The 17882-nt window shown below is 33.9% G+C and overlaps 3 protein-coding genes across 4 annotated transcripts; all 3 read left to right on the forward strand.

Moving 5' to 3' along the window:
* Positions 1-3780: 3780 nt before the first annotated feature.
* Positions 3781-5310, forward strand: LOC133882473 (RING-H2 finger protein ATL52-like). Its single transcript, XM_062321660.1, has one exon. It carries the CDS (start codon positions 3963-3965, stop codon positions 5082-5084), a length of 1122 nt encoding a protein of 373 aa, XP_062177644.1. The 5' UTR covers positions 3781-3962; the 3' UTR covers positions 5085-5310.
* A 2328-nt stretch (positions 5311-7638) lies between these two features.
* LOC133880918 (2-oxoglutarate-dependent dioxygenase 19-like) lies at positions 7639-10885 on the forward strand. 2 transcript variants are annotated; one of them, XM_062319880.1, is made up of 4 exons: positions 7639-7947; positions 8157-8392; positions 9005-9332; positions 10527-10885. In XM_062319880.1, the coding sequence occupies exons 1-4, from the start codon at positions 7729-7731 to the stop codon at positions 10779-10781; spliced, it is 1038 nt and encodes a 345-aa protein (XP_062175864.1). In that variant the 5' UTR covers positions 7639-7728; the 3' UTR covers positions 10782-10885. The 2 variants fall into 2 exon arrangements, with proteins under 2 accessions (XP_062175864.1, XP_062175865.1); XM_062319881.1 differs by having other exon boundaries at positions 9026-9332.
* A 1847-nt stretch (positions 10886-12732) lies between these two features.
* On the forward strand, positions 12733-17776 carry LOC133882850 (pentatricopeptide repeat-containing protein At5g09450, mitochondrial). The gene is made up of 3 exons (XM_062322069.1): positions 12733-12846; positions 13093-13399; positions 16249-17776. The coding sequence occupies exons 1-3, from the start codon at positions 12812-12814 to the stop codon at positions 17146-17148; spliced, it is 1242 nt and encodes a 413-aa protein (XP_062178053.1). The 5' UTR covers positions 12733-12811; the 3' UTR covers positions 17149-17776.
* The last annotated feature ends 106 nt before the right edge of the window (positions 17777-17882 follow it).

The following is a 17882-nucleotide window of genomic DNA, read 5'->3' on the forward strand; positions in this document are numbered from 1 at the left end:
TAGAACCTACTACTTTTCACATTTATTTTATTTTGATTGATGTGCCGATTTTGTTTGTTTTTGTTTTTCTTTTAAAAGTAACTAATATTAAAAGTTCTTGAAATATGTTCAATATAAAATAGATGCAATAAATAAATATAAAGAATAACATTACTATCAAAACCTCAAGAATCTCTAGAATAAATTTTTATATCACAAGATGTGATTTGAAAAAAGTCGAAATCACAGAAACTGATGCTCCGTTTGTTTGGGCGTAAAATATTGTATGTATTTTTCGGTGTTTGGTGCAACCGAAAATGATAGTCAACGGAAATCATTTTTAGTTTGACCGTAAAAGCCTATTTAATTTTTAGAAAACAATTTACGATTTGAAAAACTGTAAATCATTTTCTAGATGTAAACTCTTCATTTTTGCACATACATTTATGGGAATCCGTCACCATCGAGCATTGGAGTTTGTAGGTAGTCAGAATCTATAGTCAAAGGTCCCCGAATTTTTGTATTTGATTGCTGAAATCTGGCGGCATTTGCTAGATTCGGGTAACCATTGCCAGAATCCGACAACTTAGATTTTGATAAAACAGGCCAAAATTTGTCCGGTGTCAGAATCTGGTAATTTGCGTCAAAATTCGACGACGTCCGGCCATCGCCGACAAATTTCAGCAGACATGATTCTGCCTAAATTGGCTGGAATTTAGCTATTTGTACTAAATTTCAGCCACCCTCAACGGAATCCGATTAATCCAAATTTTGGCAAAACTAGTTAGAATCTTATCGGCTAATGACAAACTTTTGTCATCGGTGAAAAATTTTATATTGAAACAAAGGGAGAATGACATGGTACTTATTCCCCTAATCCCCTTGATGATGACAGTCTCATCACATCCCGTATCAACCATAACAAGAAGCTCAACGTTGGCCGTATCTGAAGACACGATTTTGGAGCTAGTCAGAAGTCGCAAATCACTGAATGTCTGAATCAGAGATACCACTCTGGACTCGCGTGAAAATTTTAATATTTTTATTTTTTTAAGTTTTATTAATTTTAAATTTTAAATTAATTTTTAACCCTTTTTTATTTTTTATTTTTTATATTGTACCACTTGTCAACCCTCTATCCATGAGAATTGACACGTAACAGTCTGTTAAAATTTGGGCTGAAAAATAGACAGAAATACCAAGTCAATATTATTTCAAAATCCAAGTATCATCTGTGAAGCGAAATGAAATTGAAGTATAAAAAAATAAAGTTTTTAAACTATAGGTACCGAATTCGTCTTTAACTTTTTTTTTTTTTTTTTTTTTTATCTGAAGTTTTATTTTGAACCGTAAATGATACTTCACTTATGATTAAAAGCGGATATGATACTTCTATTTAAAGTTGATGGAAGCCCACGTTAAAACCTTTAAAGAAATGACATGTGTTCTATGCGTAAACGATATACCATTTGCAATACAAAATGAAATATAAGTAAAAAAAAAATAATAAAGTTGTTAGATCACGCCATGTAAAAAGTATTTAACCTTTTTCTTGCGGATAGGATACTTCCATTTAAAAATTAATGAAAGCTAATGTCAAGACCTTTAAAGAAATGACATGTGTTTTATGTGTAAGCAATATATCATTTACGATACAAAATGAAACATAAGTAAGAAAAAAAATAAAATTGTTAAATCATGTCGGGTAAAAAAAAATTAACCTTTATTTTTATTATTATTATTTAAAATAAATAAATAGTGAATGTTTGGTGCTTTATGGTTTATTGGTTTTCTTCTTTTGCAGCAAACGAATTTTTGGCTCCTTTTTTCTATTTTCTTCTTTCGAGGGTTCAGGCTGTCATTGACTCTTTTTCTGAGTTATCTTTAATTTCTCTTTCTCTTTTTCTTTTGGGAGCGATTCATGCATTTTTAGTGCATAACAATGACACTATCTCAAGACACATTGGGGTATGACTCATACATTGAGTTCCACCCTAATATATCATAAGGTAGTGCACTTATTATGCATTAGAAGTATTTTGATCATTTTCCTTTTTTTTCTTTTCTCATTGTTTGTTGAATACAAGTTGTGGAGTTAGGATCTTGCATTTCATTTGTCTTTGTAATTAATCTAGCTACTAAATATTAATACTTTACTCAATTTATTAAACTATTGAAACGTTGTAATTTTCTTTTTTACATTCATAATACGCTTCTAAGGATTTTATTATTATTATTATTATATATATATTTGTGTAATTATCAATCTGCAAACCAAATTGATACATCATATTGATTGACCATTGTTTGTTTGCTTTCATGTCACATACCTTTTTTTTTTTTTTTTTTTTTTTTTTTTTTTTTTTTTGGTAAAAAAAATTTTCATGTTAATTTTTTAAGCTCAATTTCTTATCTAAGCATTCTTGTAATTTAGAGATTATAGTTATTACTTGATTTTTGGAATCTAAAAGAGAACGAAATGTTCCATTTTTGCTAACATTAAATTAATACTTGTTTTGTTGTTATATAGCAATTTAATCTTCAATCTTCAATCTTAATATATTTTATTATTCATGTTTTTGTCTTTCTATTATAAAATTTGTCTTGAGGGGTTCCTCGTTATTATATATATGTTTTGGCTCTTACTAATAAGACTTTCTCGCTCCTTCCTTAAGAACATTGTTAATTAGATAGTAGTTTGAGAGAGTATGTGAACTTTTCCCATAAATTTTAAATGAAGTGATACTATATAAATCTTTACTTAAGGAAAAATGTAAAATTAGTCCTTTTGGGAATAAGCTTAATGTAGTATGCACAAATAGCAAATAGGTCCATGCATCTAACTTTCATCTAATTTTTTTTACAAAAAACGTCAAGTGTTACATTAGCACCTATCATATCACAAGACGTGTGTTATTTGATTGTTTCTAAAAAAAAAAAAAAAAAAGGAAAATGTACGCGTACTTTCTTCAAATTCAAACTACCACTCTATTGTCAATGTGCCTCTTAAACTACTAATTATGTCAATGTCCGCTCTTAAACTACCAAAAAATATCAATATCCCCCCCTTAAAGCCAACCAAAAAACAAAAATAACCTTAAAAAAGTTTCAATAAGACATATATATCCTTATAAATTAGAAAAAAAAAAAAAAAAAACAATTTTTTTTGAAAGATTGATTTTTTTTTTTTAAAAAATAAAATAATAAAAACAAGAAAAATGAAAATTCAAGGGGTGACACAAACTGAAATTATATAAAACAAAAGCTAAAAAATAATTTTTCGTTTTATTTTTTAAAAAAATTATTTAATTTTTTTGGTTTTGTTCTTAAGAATTTTTATAATTTTATGAAGGGTATTTTTGTTATTGTGGGACACATTGACATTGTTTGATAGTTTAGAGATATATTGACACAATTGGTAATTTGGAGAGCACATTATTTAAGAAAATATGTGTACCTTTCTTAAAAAAAAAAAAAAAATTATACGAAAGTTAGGTGGAAATACTTATTTATTATTTTTTGCATATCACCAAAAAAAGGAAAAAAAGAACTTTCGGCATTTTTTTATACCATATATGTAGCATAGTACATATCTGCGTAACCACTTGGATTAATTTTATATTTTATAGATAATAATCTAAGATTTTGTTCGATCGATTTTGGACCGTGGAATTAAATATATCCAGGTTTAGCTGGGCAGGTATGGAAAGCCACAAAAGTCCAAGGTTGCCGCCATCAGCCGCCATCAAATACATCATAGTCAAACAATAAAGCTGAAATGATCAAAACAATGGCTAAATTAATCTCCATTATCCTCAAAATTCAATGTTCACCCACTGACAAAAGAAGTGGTCTTCCATCAGCCTCTTCCCCCAACAACCTACCTTTCTTGTCTCTCTGTTCATCCTTCCTCTCTCTCTCTCTCTCTGATGGTTTGGCTTTGATGCTTTCTCTGTTTGAACAATCAAATCGCTTTGTACGATATGGGTTTGCTTCATAGAAAGCTGATAGTAGATGGATTCAATTTAAACGTCTCACAGACACAGTTCTGTCGATCAACATGTGCTTCCCTCGTTTGTCCAGAACCAGAACTCTGTTTTAGTTTCTGCCCTGAAATCTGCAATTCTTCTCCACCAAGTATTCCCTCCACGTTGGATGAACGGTCAGAGAAACACCACAAGATCTCGCCCTTCTTGATCGCCACACTTGCAGTCGTCGCGGCCGGTTTTCTGGTTGTTTGCTGCTACGCCATCTACACAAGGTACTATTTACGCAGGCGGAACTCAAGCCGGAGGCCGCCACAGCGACAAACAGAGGCGTCCCAGGAAGAGTTCTCTGATGAAGATGATGGACCTGTGGTGGACCACCCGATCTGGTACATCCGCACCGTCGGTCTTCAACCGTCGGTTATCAGTTCCATCACGGTGTACAAGTACAAAAGAGGTGAAGGTATTGTTGATGGAGCAGAGTGCTCTGTTTGCTTGAGCGAGTTTCAGGAAGATGAGACGCTTAGACTTTTGCCCAAGTGTAGCCACGCTTTTCATGTTCCCTGTATTGATATGTGGCTTAGATCACATACCAACTGCCCCATGTGCCGTGCGCCGATCGTTAAAAGCACAGTCAAGTCGCCGGAGCCGGAGCCTAATATCGATAATTCCGGTCAAGGCGAAGAAGCCCAGGAGGTTGGAAATTCAGAGAGTAGTGGCGGATCCGGTAGAGAAACAGTTGAAGAAGTTCGTGAGTTAAGGATTGGGATAGAGGAGGAAGGCGAATCATCCGTAAAGAATTCAAATGAACAAGAAACCGACATACAGCCGATGAGAAGATCAGTTTCGATGGATTCCTTGTCAGCTTCAAAGATCAGCCGTGCTGTTGCAAATATTCTTCCTGTGAAGTCCGACGGGAATTATTCAGATGCCCAATTGGTAAAAGTGATCGAATACAATACGAGAATCGGTCCAAAGCAGAGAGTCGAAGGGAATCAGAACTCGACGAGATCATCGGGTAGTTCTTCGAAAGGGAGATCCCTGCCAAATGGGCCTCTCCCTCTTTCCATGAAGAGATCGTTTTCCGGGAGCTGTGGCACGGTTTTCCGAAGCTTTTGAAAATTTTCATGGTGTCAGGTGAGTGAGTCGCCTGAAAAACTGTTTGTCTCAAAAACCTCTCAACAAGCTGAGGGTTTTTACAGAATTTTACTTTCATACATCAATAATGTAACAAAGTTTATATAATCATAATGTGTAAATTGAGATTGATCCAAAATGGGATCCCTTTTTATATAATCATTATGTATTGTAACAGTTCATATATATATATGAAACTGCTTCAATCTGTGGTGGAAGAAGAAGACCTGCAATTACTGCTAATGCACAGTAATTGATTCCAATTAAAGAACAGAAAGGCTTGAATCCCTATCACTTTTTTTTTTTTTTAATGAGATTGTGACACATTTTTCAAAATAATAGATCTAATGAGATTGTGATACATCAGGTTGGAACCAAATTCTAAAAAAAAGTGTTTGGATGGCTAGCATTCCTCAATAAGAAAAAGCTTAAGGCACAATGAGAACCGAAACTGTAGCGACTCAGGAAAACGCTAGTTATATTTCTGTCATTTCAAAAAGATTAGCGAATTTGCAATTTTTTTAAAACTACTTAAAAAGTTTGGTCTCAACGAGTAAATGAATTAATGTAAGACTTCACACACGTTAGTGTTTTTATAAACCGTGCATTCTATATGAGCTACTCATCTTTTTAATATAGAATTATGGTGTCACAATCTCGCCTTAGATCCCTGACATCCATATCAAAGCTACATCATTCAGTGCTTTAGTACCAAATGGCATTACGAAATTTTGCTGATACTATTTGTAATGACTCGAAAACAATGCTTGCCCAGTCTCTGTTATAACTCTAAAAGAATATGTGGACGTGACAGCAACACCTAGAGATCTAACAATCAGGACAATGGTAAAGAAAAAACAAAGTGCAATAAGAGGAAAGAGCCAAAAAAAGTCACCATCCTGTTGAATATCACATGCTATCTCCCAATTGCCCAATATGTATTGAAACCAAGGACAAAGATGGGAACATGCAAGTAGACTGCAAGCTCTGAGATAACATCAACATAGATATATCCTCGCCTGCAATACCCCAATTCAATTTAGTAGCCTCACCCAACCACTTCCATTAGGTAGGATTTTGCAGAAGGCATACAACTTTTAAACCTTTGCTGATACTCCTCCAATATAATTATTATAACTTATAATTCCTTATTTTGACAAATTTTGTGCGGAAGGAGAGATCATAATTACGGTAAAAAAGATAAGCTAATTACACATAAATAACACTAAGATTTAAGTAATTCTCTTAATATGAGGTACGTCTACTAGCGGCGGCGATCACGAAGAAATTCACTATCAAAGATGAAGTAAAAGATTGTAGACAGATAATCACTCAGAACTCAAAGTCCAAAATACCCAAATCTCACCCTCACACAATTCTCTAATCATAACACGTAAACGAAAACATGATAACAGAAAAGAGATTGCAACTCACACCAACAAATTTTACGTGTGCAGTTCAAAGTCTAAGTCTCCGTATGATAACAAGCTCCCCCGCTTGCCTTCGTGTTAGCCAATCTTCTTCGAGTGCCTTTCTTTACCGCCCTACCAATAGGCTTCTTTTGTAGTTGAAGGGGTATGATGTGGTTTGAACAAAACAAAATCAAAACATCAAGAAAAGGAAAGCTGAAACTTTGTACAAATCCTATTATATAATCAAAGTAAAATCTAAGCAAGCTACCTCTATAATCTCCTTGCTCTTACAAAATGAGAATGAAAAACTATTTATGTGAGGTCGAAGAAAACACACAAAAACATCTTCAGATTTGTGCAAATTGCGACAGCACGTCAAGATGGGAGAATTGGCATCAAGACGCCGGCTAAGGTTTCATCCCTAACTGTCTGACATTTGACAACTTTTGGCAGGTGACATCAAGACGGCCTTCTAATGAGCTTCTGATGTGGCAAGGTAGAAACTCTTTGTGGCTTCCTAACGTAGCGAGAAGCGATAAACATTAAAGAAAAATTGTGTTCGGTTTTTGTCATTTCAAAAAGACGGCCTTCTAATGATATTTTTGTCATTTTAAAAAGACTAGTTAATTTGTTGTTTTCGTAGAATTACTTATAAAGTCCGGTCTCAACGAGTAAATAAAACAATGTAAGACTTAACACAAATTAGCGTTTTTATAAACCGCGCATTTTATTCGAGCTACTTATCTTCTTAATAAAGAATTAGGGTGTTACAATCTCGCCCTTAGTTCCTTGACATCCATATCAGAGCTACATCATTCAGTGTTCCAATACCGCATGGTATGATTTGGTTTGAACAAAACAAAATCAAAACATCAAGAGAAGGAAAGCCGAAATTTTGTACAAATCCTATTGTAGAATCAAAGTAAAATTGAAGCACTGGCTGTGGAATTAATATTTTTTTTTTATTATGTTTTATTATATTTAAAATTACAAATAATTAATTTTTTTAAATTTTTTTTTATTTAGATGGTTTAAAAAATTTAAAATAAAATTAAATAAAATTTAAATTTAAAAAAATTATCCAAATATAATAAAAATAAAATGCAATCCAAACATACGCTTAAGCAAATGATTGATGTTATATCCCATTATCCCTCTCACTCTCCTTCACCTGTGGCTTCAACAACTCCGCTTGTTAGTCAAACCGATCGAAGATGATAAGCATCAAAGCACTGGCTGAATCGCCTGGTCTCACCTCCATCCCTCCGGCGTACGCCTTCACCCACAACCCCAACGATCAACCAGTTTCAGACGACCCAGAAGACTCAATCCCCATTGTTGACTTCTCTCTCCTCACCTCCGGCACTCCCGATCAACGATCCAGAACTATCCATCACCTTGGCAAAGCATGCCAGGACTGGGGCTTTTTCATGGTAATTAAACGCGCGCATGCATATATTATTCATCGCATATTAATATATAGTACTGTTTAATTACATAGCACATCGATCATGCATGTGTATTAATAAGGCTGATAAGTATATATATATATATATATATATATATATATATATATATATATATATATATATATATATATATATATATATATATATATATATATATATATGAGATTGATCAGGTGATAAATCACGGGGTGCCGGAGAGCCTGACGAAGGCGATGACTGAAGCGTGTGGAGAGTTTTTCAATCTGACGGAGGAGGAGAAGCGGGAGTTTGGAGGGAAGCACGTGTTGGACTCAATCAGGTGTGGCACCAGCTTCAATGCTTCCGTTGATGAGGTGTTGTTTTGGAGGGATTTTCTCAAGGTTTTTGTACATCCCCAATTTCATTCACCCACCAAACCTGCTGCCTTCAGGTATATACTGCTTCTTTTCTCCTACAGTTAATTTCAGGAATATTTTAGAACCTTCAAGAATCTTTGGGTAGTTTGTTAGTTAATAAATAAAAATTAATTTATCTAATTCACTTAAAATCTTAACAATAATCAAGGGATAATTACTATAGATTTATGAAATAGGAGAAGAAGATAAATAATTATAATATTTATTTTTTTTATAAGAAATAAATAAATTAATTGAGTTGCTTGTGAAAAGTTTGAATTTCTTTAAAAAAATAAATGAATCGAGTTTGAACATATTACTTAGCTTGACTCGTGATATTCAACTCGAGTATAATCTTATTTGTTACATGCATGTACTATAGAGATGTGTATCGGAGGTGGTGGATTCCAACCTTTGCTAAGGTCGGAAGAGTCGAAAAACCACCTATTCTTCGGACGGAGTCAATGGAGTTGGGCAAAAGCATCTAATCATGATGAGCCCTATATATATTGATGGAGAATATTGTCTTCATCTCAATTCTCAACGTAATTAGCATTGTAATCTAATTATAAATGTCATTAATTTGGTAAAATTTGAATAATTAAACCAATTCTAGCTTTTGTTCTTGAATATATTGGTTACAACAGAGAGATTTCGTTGGAGTACAGCAAAAGAACGAGAGAATTGGCGAGGGAGTTGCTGAAAGGAATATCAACGAGCTTGGGATTGGGAGAGTGCTACATAGAAAAGGCATTGAATCTGGAATCGGGTTTGCAAATCGTGGCTGCAAACTTGTATCCGCCTTGTCCGGAGCCGGAGCTAGCAATGGGCATGCCTCCGCATTCCGATCACGGCCTGCTGACCCTCCTCGTACAAAATGGGATCTCCGGCCTTCAGGTGCAGCATCAAAGCAAGTGGGTCAATGTCAATTCCATTCCCAACGCATTCGTCGTTAACGTTGGCGATCACATGGAGGTACGTGCATCCCAAATTTTTTATTTCCTCATAAAAAAAAAAAAAAAAATCATTTTTTCTATTCCATTTCTTTTTTCTTTTGTTGCAATTGTTTTCAACCCCCACCCCACACCCCACCTTTTTTTTTTTTTTTTTTTTTTTTTTTTTTTTTTTTTTTTTACATTTATTTATTTTATAGGCAAGTTACGAGTATTCATTATTTTTTATCGGTTTAAACTTTTAAAATTAATACTAACATATTTGTTTTTTTTTTAAAAAAAAAAAAAATTATTATGACAATCAAATAAGTTCGTATTTTTTTTTTTTTTTTTTAGTGTGTTTTGGAGGTTTTTTTTTTTTTTTTTTTTTTTTAAAAAATTTAAAAATGTGGTTTGATGTGACATAAAAATAAAAACTGTTTAATTTGTTTTTAAAAGTGTTTTGTATTTGGATTGTTTTTTAATATATATATAAACAAAATTTTAACAAACAACGCCTATATTATTTTACTAGTTCGACATCCCAAGAGAAAAATTATGGCTCTTCCATTAGTGGTAATTTAACACAATATTAAAGTAATGGTTCTATGTATGAATGTGACTTTGTTATTTATTTATTTTTATTATTTTAATAAATATTCTACATATTGAATTTTACTTGTTTTAAAAAAAAATTAGATATGAATTAAATAATTAAATTTATCATTTTATATCAACCTAATTATGAGATATATAGTAATTTTTCAGTAAACAAATTTCGAGGCCAAACCTTGTTCGAGTTCAAACTCAAAAGTGAAAAAAAAAATAAAAAAAATTGACCATACTTGTTATAGATCAGTACCTACATATATCCTTTTATAATACAAGTTTGTTTGTTTGGTTTTATTTTTATTTTTTTTTCAAAATAATGTATTTGTGAAAAACAACTTGTATGAATTTCAAGGATAGAGATTTCAGTAATTTTGCTAACGAAATTGTTAATAATTCGAACGTCAAATGTAAATAAGTTTTTAAAGGGCTTATCTGTCCGAGCAGGTTTCGTGCAGTCTACTCACTAGCTGAGACATGTGAGTCTTATAGGAATCTCTCACATTTGTTATCTGAATTACTAACAATTCGAACAAAAAATTGTTGGGAATCCCAAATCCGTATTTCTAATATTTAAACAAGAAATTTCTTGTTTGGAATTTTCTAATCCAACATTATTTGATGCAAGATTATGAGTAACGGGAAATACAGGAGTGTTGTACATCGTGCATTTGTGAATGAAAAGGCTACAAGAATATCAATAGCCACAGTTTATGGGCCATCGTTAGACACGGTTGTCGGGCCAGCACCGGAGTTGGTTCACCGGGAAACCAATCCGCCTGCATACACCGAAATGAAGTATAAGGAATACCTGCAACTGCAGCAAAGCAACCAGCTTGATGGCAAATCCTGCTTGGATCATGTTCGAATCTCGCCTGCCTAAACTAGTTGCCTCTTCCTTATCTATGTAACCAAACATTCTTTTCTTTTCCTTCTTTAAGGAAGTATGATTTTTATTTGGGGTAATTATCTTTTCCCCATTAACTACCGGCCTGTGTCATTTTGTCCCTACGAACTACCACTTCGACCAAAAGAGAGCATTAAACTACCATTTTTACACACTTTGCCCCCTTCCGTCAGTCTAATTCATGCAAAGACTTAAATGCCCTAACTCAATTTCAAAAATGACCTAAATACCCTCATCTTAAAAAAAAAAAATGAAGAAAAATGGGGTGGCTGAGGTGGCCGGGTGGCCTGTGAGCCACCCCGGCCTCCCCAGAACCTGGGGTGGCCGCGCGGCCACCCTAGGTCTTTTGAGGCCATGGGTGGCCCACGAGCCACCCCTAAAGGTGGCTCCAACCACCTCTGGCTCTGGGGTGGCTCGCGGCCACCCCTTAAGCCGGGGTGGGCCGTGAGCCACCTCTGGGGGTGGCTCGCAGGCCACCCGACCACCTCAGGGGTGGCTGCCGCCACCCCTTTTCCTTCAGGTTGGTTTTTTTGTTTTTTTGTTTTTTTTTTTTTTTTTTTAATTTTAATATTTTTTATTAATTACTGTAAAGGACATTTTGGTCTTTAAATCAAAATTAACGGAAAAAAATGGCATATTCCATCCAAGTAAACGGGATTCCTGACAGAAGGGGGCAAAGTGTGTAAAAATGGTAGTTTGATGCTCTCTTTTGGTCGAAGTGGTAGTTCGTGGGGGCAAAATGACACAGGGCGGTAGTTCATGGAGGGAAAAGATAATTACCCATTTTTATTTTTATTTTTAAAGATATTTTATAATGTATATTTCTTAAAATCTCAATCATCTCAATGTTAAATTAAGAAGGTGTTAAGAGTATTACAATTTTTACTTTAAAATTATTTATAAACTCATATAATTAGTTAATTAATCAAGTGAAAAAAATATGATTTATCAATTTCTTTTAATTATTTGATCAATTATGACTTATCACATTAATTTATAAATAACTTAGTAAAAGTTGTTATATCTAAGTTATTTTCCTTAAATTAAAGAAATTTATAAATGCCCAATCCCAATCCCAGATGGAGCAATAAAAATTCATTTTGTTGTCTCCCATGTACAACAAAAATTAAAAGAATAATTTTACTCTTCATATACATTTATCACTTTTATTTTATACATGTTGACTTTACTTATTTTAAGTAGCTTATTATTATTATTATTTTTAAGTTGTTGAATATGTGAAGCTATTTAAAATAAAAATAAAATTAATATGATAAATAAATGTAAAAGTTATCATAACTCAAATTGAAAACATCTTTAGAGATGCTAAACAAACGCAAGTGCCGCATTTATTTATTTTTTTCTTTGTAACTTCCATTCGCATTGAATAATAATAATAATAATAATAATAATAATAATAATAATAATAATAATAATAATAATAATAATAATAAGGAAAATTTTAACTAATAATTCTTGAACTTTCATTATTTTTGAAAAAAATGTATTCAAATTTTAAAAAGTGTTAATTTATAGTATTTATCTTTCAATTGTTTTCAATTTCAACCATCTGTTAGATATTTTCGTTAAATTCTATAAAAAATTTCAAACTACCCTTGTGTTAATTTTGTTAAAAAAATTTATAAATTTTTTCAAAGATTCAGGCATTGATATGCAAATTTCTTTAAATTCTAACCAATACCTAAATCCTATTATTTTTTTTTCCTAATAAAAAATGGTATTTTGAGAGTTTTGACAGGATTTAACGGAAATTTATAATGGAGAATTAAAATTAAAAAAAAAAAATTAAAAGATGAATACTCTAAATTAACACTTTTTAAAATGTGTGTTTTTTTTTTTTATCAGGGTTATAAGTAAAATTCTCTCGTACTTATAATAATAATAATTAAAAAAAGAAAGCTTTGATAAAAAAAGACATTTTCTTTACGGCCTTTTATATAAGAGCCCAAAGAAAGAGAAACGGGGTGTAACCAAACAGCGTGGCAATGGCCTCTCGCTTACTATTCCTCACTCTCATAAGGTAAGCTCACCGGGATTCATCATTCTACATTTCTACTTCCCATTCCTCCGTTTGGTTCTCGAGAAAATGTAAAGGAAATTGTGAACTTTTTATGATTCAGTTACTATTTCAATTAACTAAAAAGAAGAAGAAGAAGAAAAAAAAAAAGTAGGGGAAATCTTTCATTTTCTTGCGTTTTCTCCGCAACCAAACGGGTTTGATTTTTCTTAGTGGCCCAGTAAACTAACCTCTGTCTGCAAACCCTAGAAATGGCAGAAATGGCGGTGGCTTCATTAACGGCAATTCTCAGTCACTCTCACTCTTCAATAGGACCAGCTTTCTTTGTAGATTTCTCTCTTCCGAAACTCAGACAAGGGAGTTTCTCGAAGAGTCTTTGAATTCTCAGGAAAACGACGACCTCAGGAGCAGAATCTTCAGGCTCAGACTCCCCAAGCGGAGCGCCACCAATATTCTTCACAGATGGGTCGGCGAAGGCAATCAGATTACGGTCTCCGAGCTCCGTCAAATCTCGAAGGAGCTCAGGAAGTCCCAGCGTTACAAGCACGCTCTCGAGGTTCGGTTCTCTCTCCCTTAGATAATTTTCTATGAGGTGTTTGCTTGCTGAGAAAATGGTGAAAATTTTATTGAATTTGAAGGATTTTTTCTCTTCTTAGCCGACTCTCCAAAGGAGCTTCAGAACGTTGAAAGAAGGCAGTTAAATGTATTTAGCTATAGAAGTACTGCTGAGTTACTAGTATGATTTTCGTGCAATTCTGGTGATTTTAGCAACGCATTGTACTTCAATAAATTAGTCTATAGATGGATTCTTTAAGGTGAAAATCAAGGACTGCTTAGCTTACAATTAATAAGAATTGGTATTATATTGAGATTTCTTTGATGGGTGCTTGTTTAAGGGCACATTTGTTAGGATTTGGCTATTGCTCTTTACACTCTAGCTTCAAGATATGTACAGTTCAGCCGGATATGTTTAGATCAAAATCTTAATTTAGCTTCTAGATATATATATGTGCGTGCGTGCACGCGCGTCACCAAACAATTGGTACGGCCCAGAAGTAATATTACCTATAAGCTTGATGAGTATAATTTGATTTGAATAGTTATTGTTAGAGAGCAGTGTGTGAGTAATTGAATTTTCAGAACTAGCAGCATCTTAAATATATCTTATTGGAATTGTTGTTCCTTCCATATATGCGTATGCAAATGAAGATGAGTTATATATGAATAAATATGTGCTTATGAAATTTAATCACGATTAAGCAAAGCATGCTTTAAAGAAGGAATATTCTTATCTTTTTCAGACACAAAAAGGAAATCATTTAGAAAGCAAAGCCCTAGGTTATGAAAAATGAACAAAGAGATTACCTCTGTTTATTGAAAAAGATTAAGAAAAGATACAATTAGCTAATGGCAAAACATGAGTTCCTGAAGTGGTTTAAATACAATGAATTGTTGCTAAAGAAAAAGGAAAAAGTTCTTGGCTGAACGAGTCACAATTCGAGCTGCATGGTCAGTGGTGGAGGCAGGGGGCTGGGGCTATGCCCCCTCTCCCCCCTCCCTCCAAAAAAGAAAATTTTGGCCCCCCTGCCCTAACCCCTTAAAAAAATTTACATGGGACTTTTGAAGCTCAAACTCAAGCTGGCCCTCCCAAAAGCTTCAAAAAAGATTCTACATGGTGGTCCGACCCCCCAAAAAAGTTATATAGAAAAGGGCCTCTCTCAAAATAATTCGTAAAATAAAAGTTTGTGGACTTTTTAAGCTCAAACCCGAAAGCACCTCAGCTAGCCACCAAAAATTCCAAAAGAAAATTCATATGATGATTCGGTCCTTGGAATAAAAGAAAAAAAATTATATAGAATGACCTCTCAAAATATGACACGTTTTCACAATTTTTTCAGCTACCCATTACTGGTTTCCAAAGCTTCTTTCCTTCTTTGGCCATTCGGCTCTTTCGTTTCTCGTGCCCCCATTTCTTCCCTTTCTTTCTCTCTTCTTTGCAAGCAGAGAATGCCAAAGCCCAAGAAATTTAGATTAACGAGGACTAAAGCTTCGAGGAAACTTGGTATTCGGTAAATCTTTTTCCTCTTTTAGTTCTAATATTCTACTTCTTCTTCTTAATCTCATTGTGTTATGTTATTTTGGCCGGGCCGGGTTATAGATAAAGTTAACTACTTTAGTTGTTAGGCGCCACGCAGGCCACACCCACAATGACTGACACAGCAAAATTTGCTAAATTGCTAGGCTGCGTAGGTGCTTTATTGTTTGGGTGGAGGCAGGTGATTAGGTGAAAGCAAATGTGAAGTCTTGTTTATGATGTTGGTTTTTTTATTTTTAATTTTTTTTAATTTTTATAAGTACATTATGTTTATTGTTGATGCAATGGTTTTGTTGTTTTTACTTTTCTTTTTCCAGTTATTTATTCAGTTATTTATGAAGAAAAATTCTGACATCTAAGTAAGTTAGTATTTTTTAGCTACATTTTAGAACAGACTTTTGTCAACTTATAGGAAAGAATAGGTTAGATCAGTTGCATGAGGTAAAACAATTTATTGATAAAAACAATATTATTTTATTAGTGCAGCCCCATTCCCCAAGAGAAAAATGCTGGCTTCGCCATTGTGCATAGTAGTATAGAAGCTCGTCTATTATTTGAAAGGTGGAGGTTTTACAAAAGTTCCTCTTTATATATTTATTTTGCTTTGGGTTCCTTCTCTCACTTTCTTGTTTAACAAATGAAGAAGTCTTTGTTCTCACTCCAAACCTCATCCACCATTTGCAGTTGAAAAGATTGACAACACGTTTATGGCCTGCTATAAGTGTTTTTCTTTTGACAGTGAAGATCTGGATAGTTGGTGGCATGAGCTAGGCCAACCATCTAATTTATTGTATTATGGGATCTCTTAGGGCACATTAAAGAGGATATGTTTGTTAATTTCTGTCTTGACCTTAAGAATTGCTGTCTTTTGCCTTTTCCCTTTTCTATATTTTTAAAAAATCATGAGTCAAATTATCTTGATCACTTGATCACCCAGATGTCTACGCTAGATTTATATGATTGGTTGGAGGTGAACGTTTGCTCTCTCTCTCTCTCTCTCTCTCTCTCTCACACACACACACACACACACACACACACACACAAACACACACACATGCTTGGTTTGGTTGCTAAGACTATATCTTAATCCTGTAACAGGTTGGTGATGGAGCATCTGTTTAATTTATTTATTTATTTTTCAATAAGTATTTGTTACATGATTAGTGGACAATCAAAGGATAGAATTAGCTGGGAAAGAATTCCAGAACATCTGTTATGAAAGTTTTAAGCCTTTCTATCATGTCCCTGCTTTAATACATAATTGTTGACATAATTTTAAATCCTGTTGTATAATTGATGCAAGTTTGCAGATAACAGAATGGATGGTTACCCATGAAGAATATGAATTATCAGACTCTGACTATGCCGTCCGCATTGACTTGATGACAAAAGTTTTCGGCATTGATGCTGCAGAACGCTACTTTGAAGGCCTACCTCTGTCTGCAAAAACAAGTGAAACATGCACTGCTCTCCTCCACTCTTATGCTGGGGCAAAATTGATTGAAAAGGCCGAGAAACTTTATGAGGGGATGAAGGACTCAAACCTGCCCTTAAATGCCCTTACATATAATGAGATGATGACTTTATACATGTCACTTGGGCATGTTGAGAAGGTCCCATTAGTTGTCGAAGAACTTAAACGACAGAAGGTTGCACCCGATATCTTCACTTATAATCTATGGATAAGTTCATGTGCTGCAACATTAGACATCGATGAAGTTAGAAGGATTCTAGAGGAAATGAGCAATGATTCAGTTTCTAATGAAGATTGGGCGAGATACATTAACCTCACCAATATATATGTTACCGCAGGTCATCTTGTAAATGCAGACTCTAACTCTCTAGTTGAAGCTGAGAAAGTTATCACACAAAGAGAATCGATAACGTACGACTTACTTATTATTCTGTATGCTGGTTTAGGAAACAAAGACAGAATTGATCAGATATGGAAATGCTTGAGAATGGCTAAACAAAAAATGTCAAGCAGAAACTATATTTGCATTCTTTCTTCATATCTGATGCTTGGGCATTTGAAAGAAGTAGAAGAAGTTATTGATCAGTGGAAGCAATCAACGACAACAGATTTTGATGTTTCTGCTTGTAGTAGGCTTTTAGCTGCTTTTGCGGATGTTGGGTTGACTGAGAAGGTCCAAAATTTTCACATGCTGCTGATTCAGAAGAACTGCGACCCTGCAAGTCTATCGAAATAGTAGCTAGAGTTTGGTCTTATCTGCATACAATATTTGAGGGATCGGTGTTTGGACTTCTTGGAGAGGAAAGGAAATAAGTACACTTTGCGATTCTTTGAGGCTTGCTGCATCACTGAATTGTCTCATCCAAGTTTCAACATTCTGGTATTGCTGCTGTTTCACTTTTTGTGTCCATACTCTGGAAATGTAAAATTCAGGGTTTCTTGAATATCAGACTTATATTTATTTCCTTCCCAATGTCTTTGATCTAAGATACTTTCCCAGCTGCTGATTTAATCATCACTGCTAGTGTCAAAAATGGGCGCAAAACTTGTGGTTTTGCAATTTCGAGCCAGGTTCAACCCAAGGAAAGGGGGCGGGATTTCTTCAATGAAGACGTTGATCGACTAAATGTAGAATGGTTATTTTTTGACAGTTGAAACAAGGTTTTAATACACTTGTTATGCATTACTTTATTATATTATTGTCCAGAAATATTCACAATAAATATGGAACCATTTTTTAGGTTATTGTCTTGTATTTCAGCCCTGTAAGAGAAGGCTTCATACATCATTTCCATTCTAATATCTACGTGTATTATGTACTTTTATAAGGTCAATTAGCCAAATTCAAATTATGCTCTGGTTTAGCTGGTGTCAAGTTTAGGAAAAATGATATATGAGACAGCCGAAGTGGCTGCATTGACTTTGATTCATGCTAAAATGCATTCGCAGGCGCATTTCTTGTTTTTCCTT

Source organism: Alnus glutinosa, chromosome 11 (assembly GCF_958979055.1).
Source record: "Alnus glutinosa chromosome 11, dhAlnGlut1.1, whole genome shotgun sequence".
NCBI classification, from domain to species: Eukaryota; Viridiplantae; Streptophyta; class Magnoliopsida; order Fagales; family Betulaceae; genus Alnus; species Alnus glutinosa.

Bases quoted from the DNA above. Each gene is read 5' to 3' on its own strand.
- LOC133880918 (XM_062319880.1), top strand. From the start codon at position 7,729: ATGATAAGCATCAAAGCACTGGCTGAATCGCCTGGTCTCACCTCCATC. The intron at 8,393-9,004 runs GTATATACTGCT...TGGTTACAACAG, and splicing joins ACCAAACCTGCTGCCTTCAG to AGAGATTTCGTTGGAGTACA. The intron at 9,333-10,526 runs GTACGTGCATCC...ATTTGATGCAAG, and splicing joins ACGTTGGCGATCACATGGAG to ATTATGAGTAACGGGAAATA.
- LOC133882473 (XM_062321660.1), top strand. From the start codon at position 3,963: ATGGGTTTGCTTCATAGAAAGCTGATAGTAGATGGATTCAATTTAAAC.
- LOC133882850 (XM_062322069.1), top strand. From the start codon at position 12,812: ATGGCCTCTCGCTTACTATTCCTCACTCTCATAAG. The intron at 12,847-13,092 runs GTAAGCTCACCG...TGCAAACCCTAG, and splicing joins CTATTCCTCACTCTCATAAG to AAATGGCAGAAATGGCGGTG. The intron at 13,400-16,248 runs GTTCGGTTCTCT...GCAAGTTTGCAG, and splicing joins GTTACAAGCACGCTCTCGAG to ATAACAGAATGGATGGTTAC.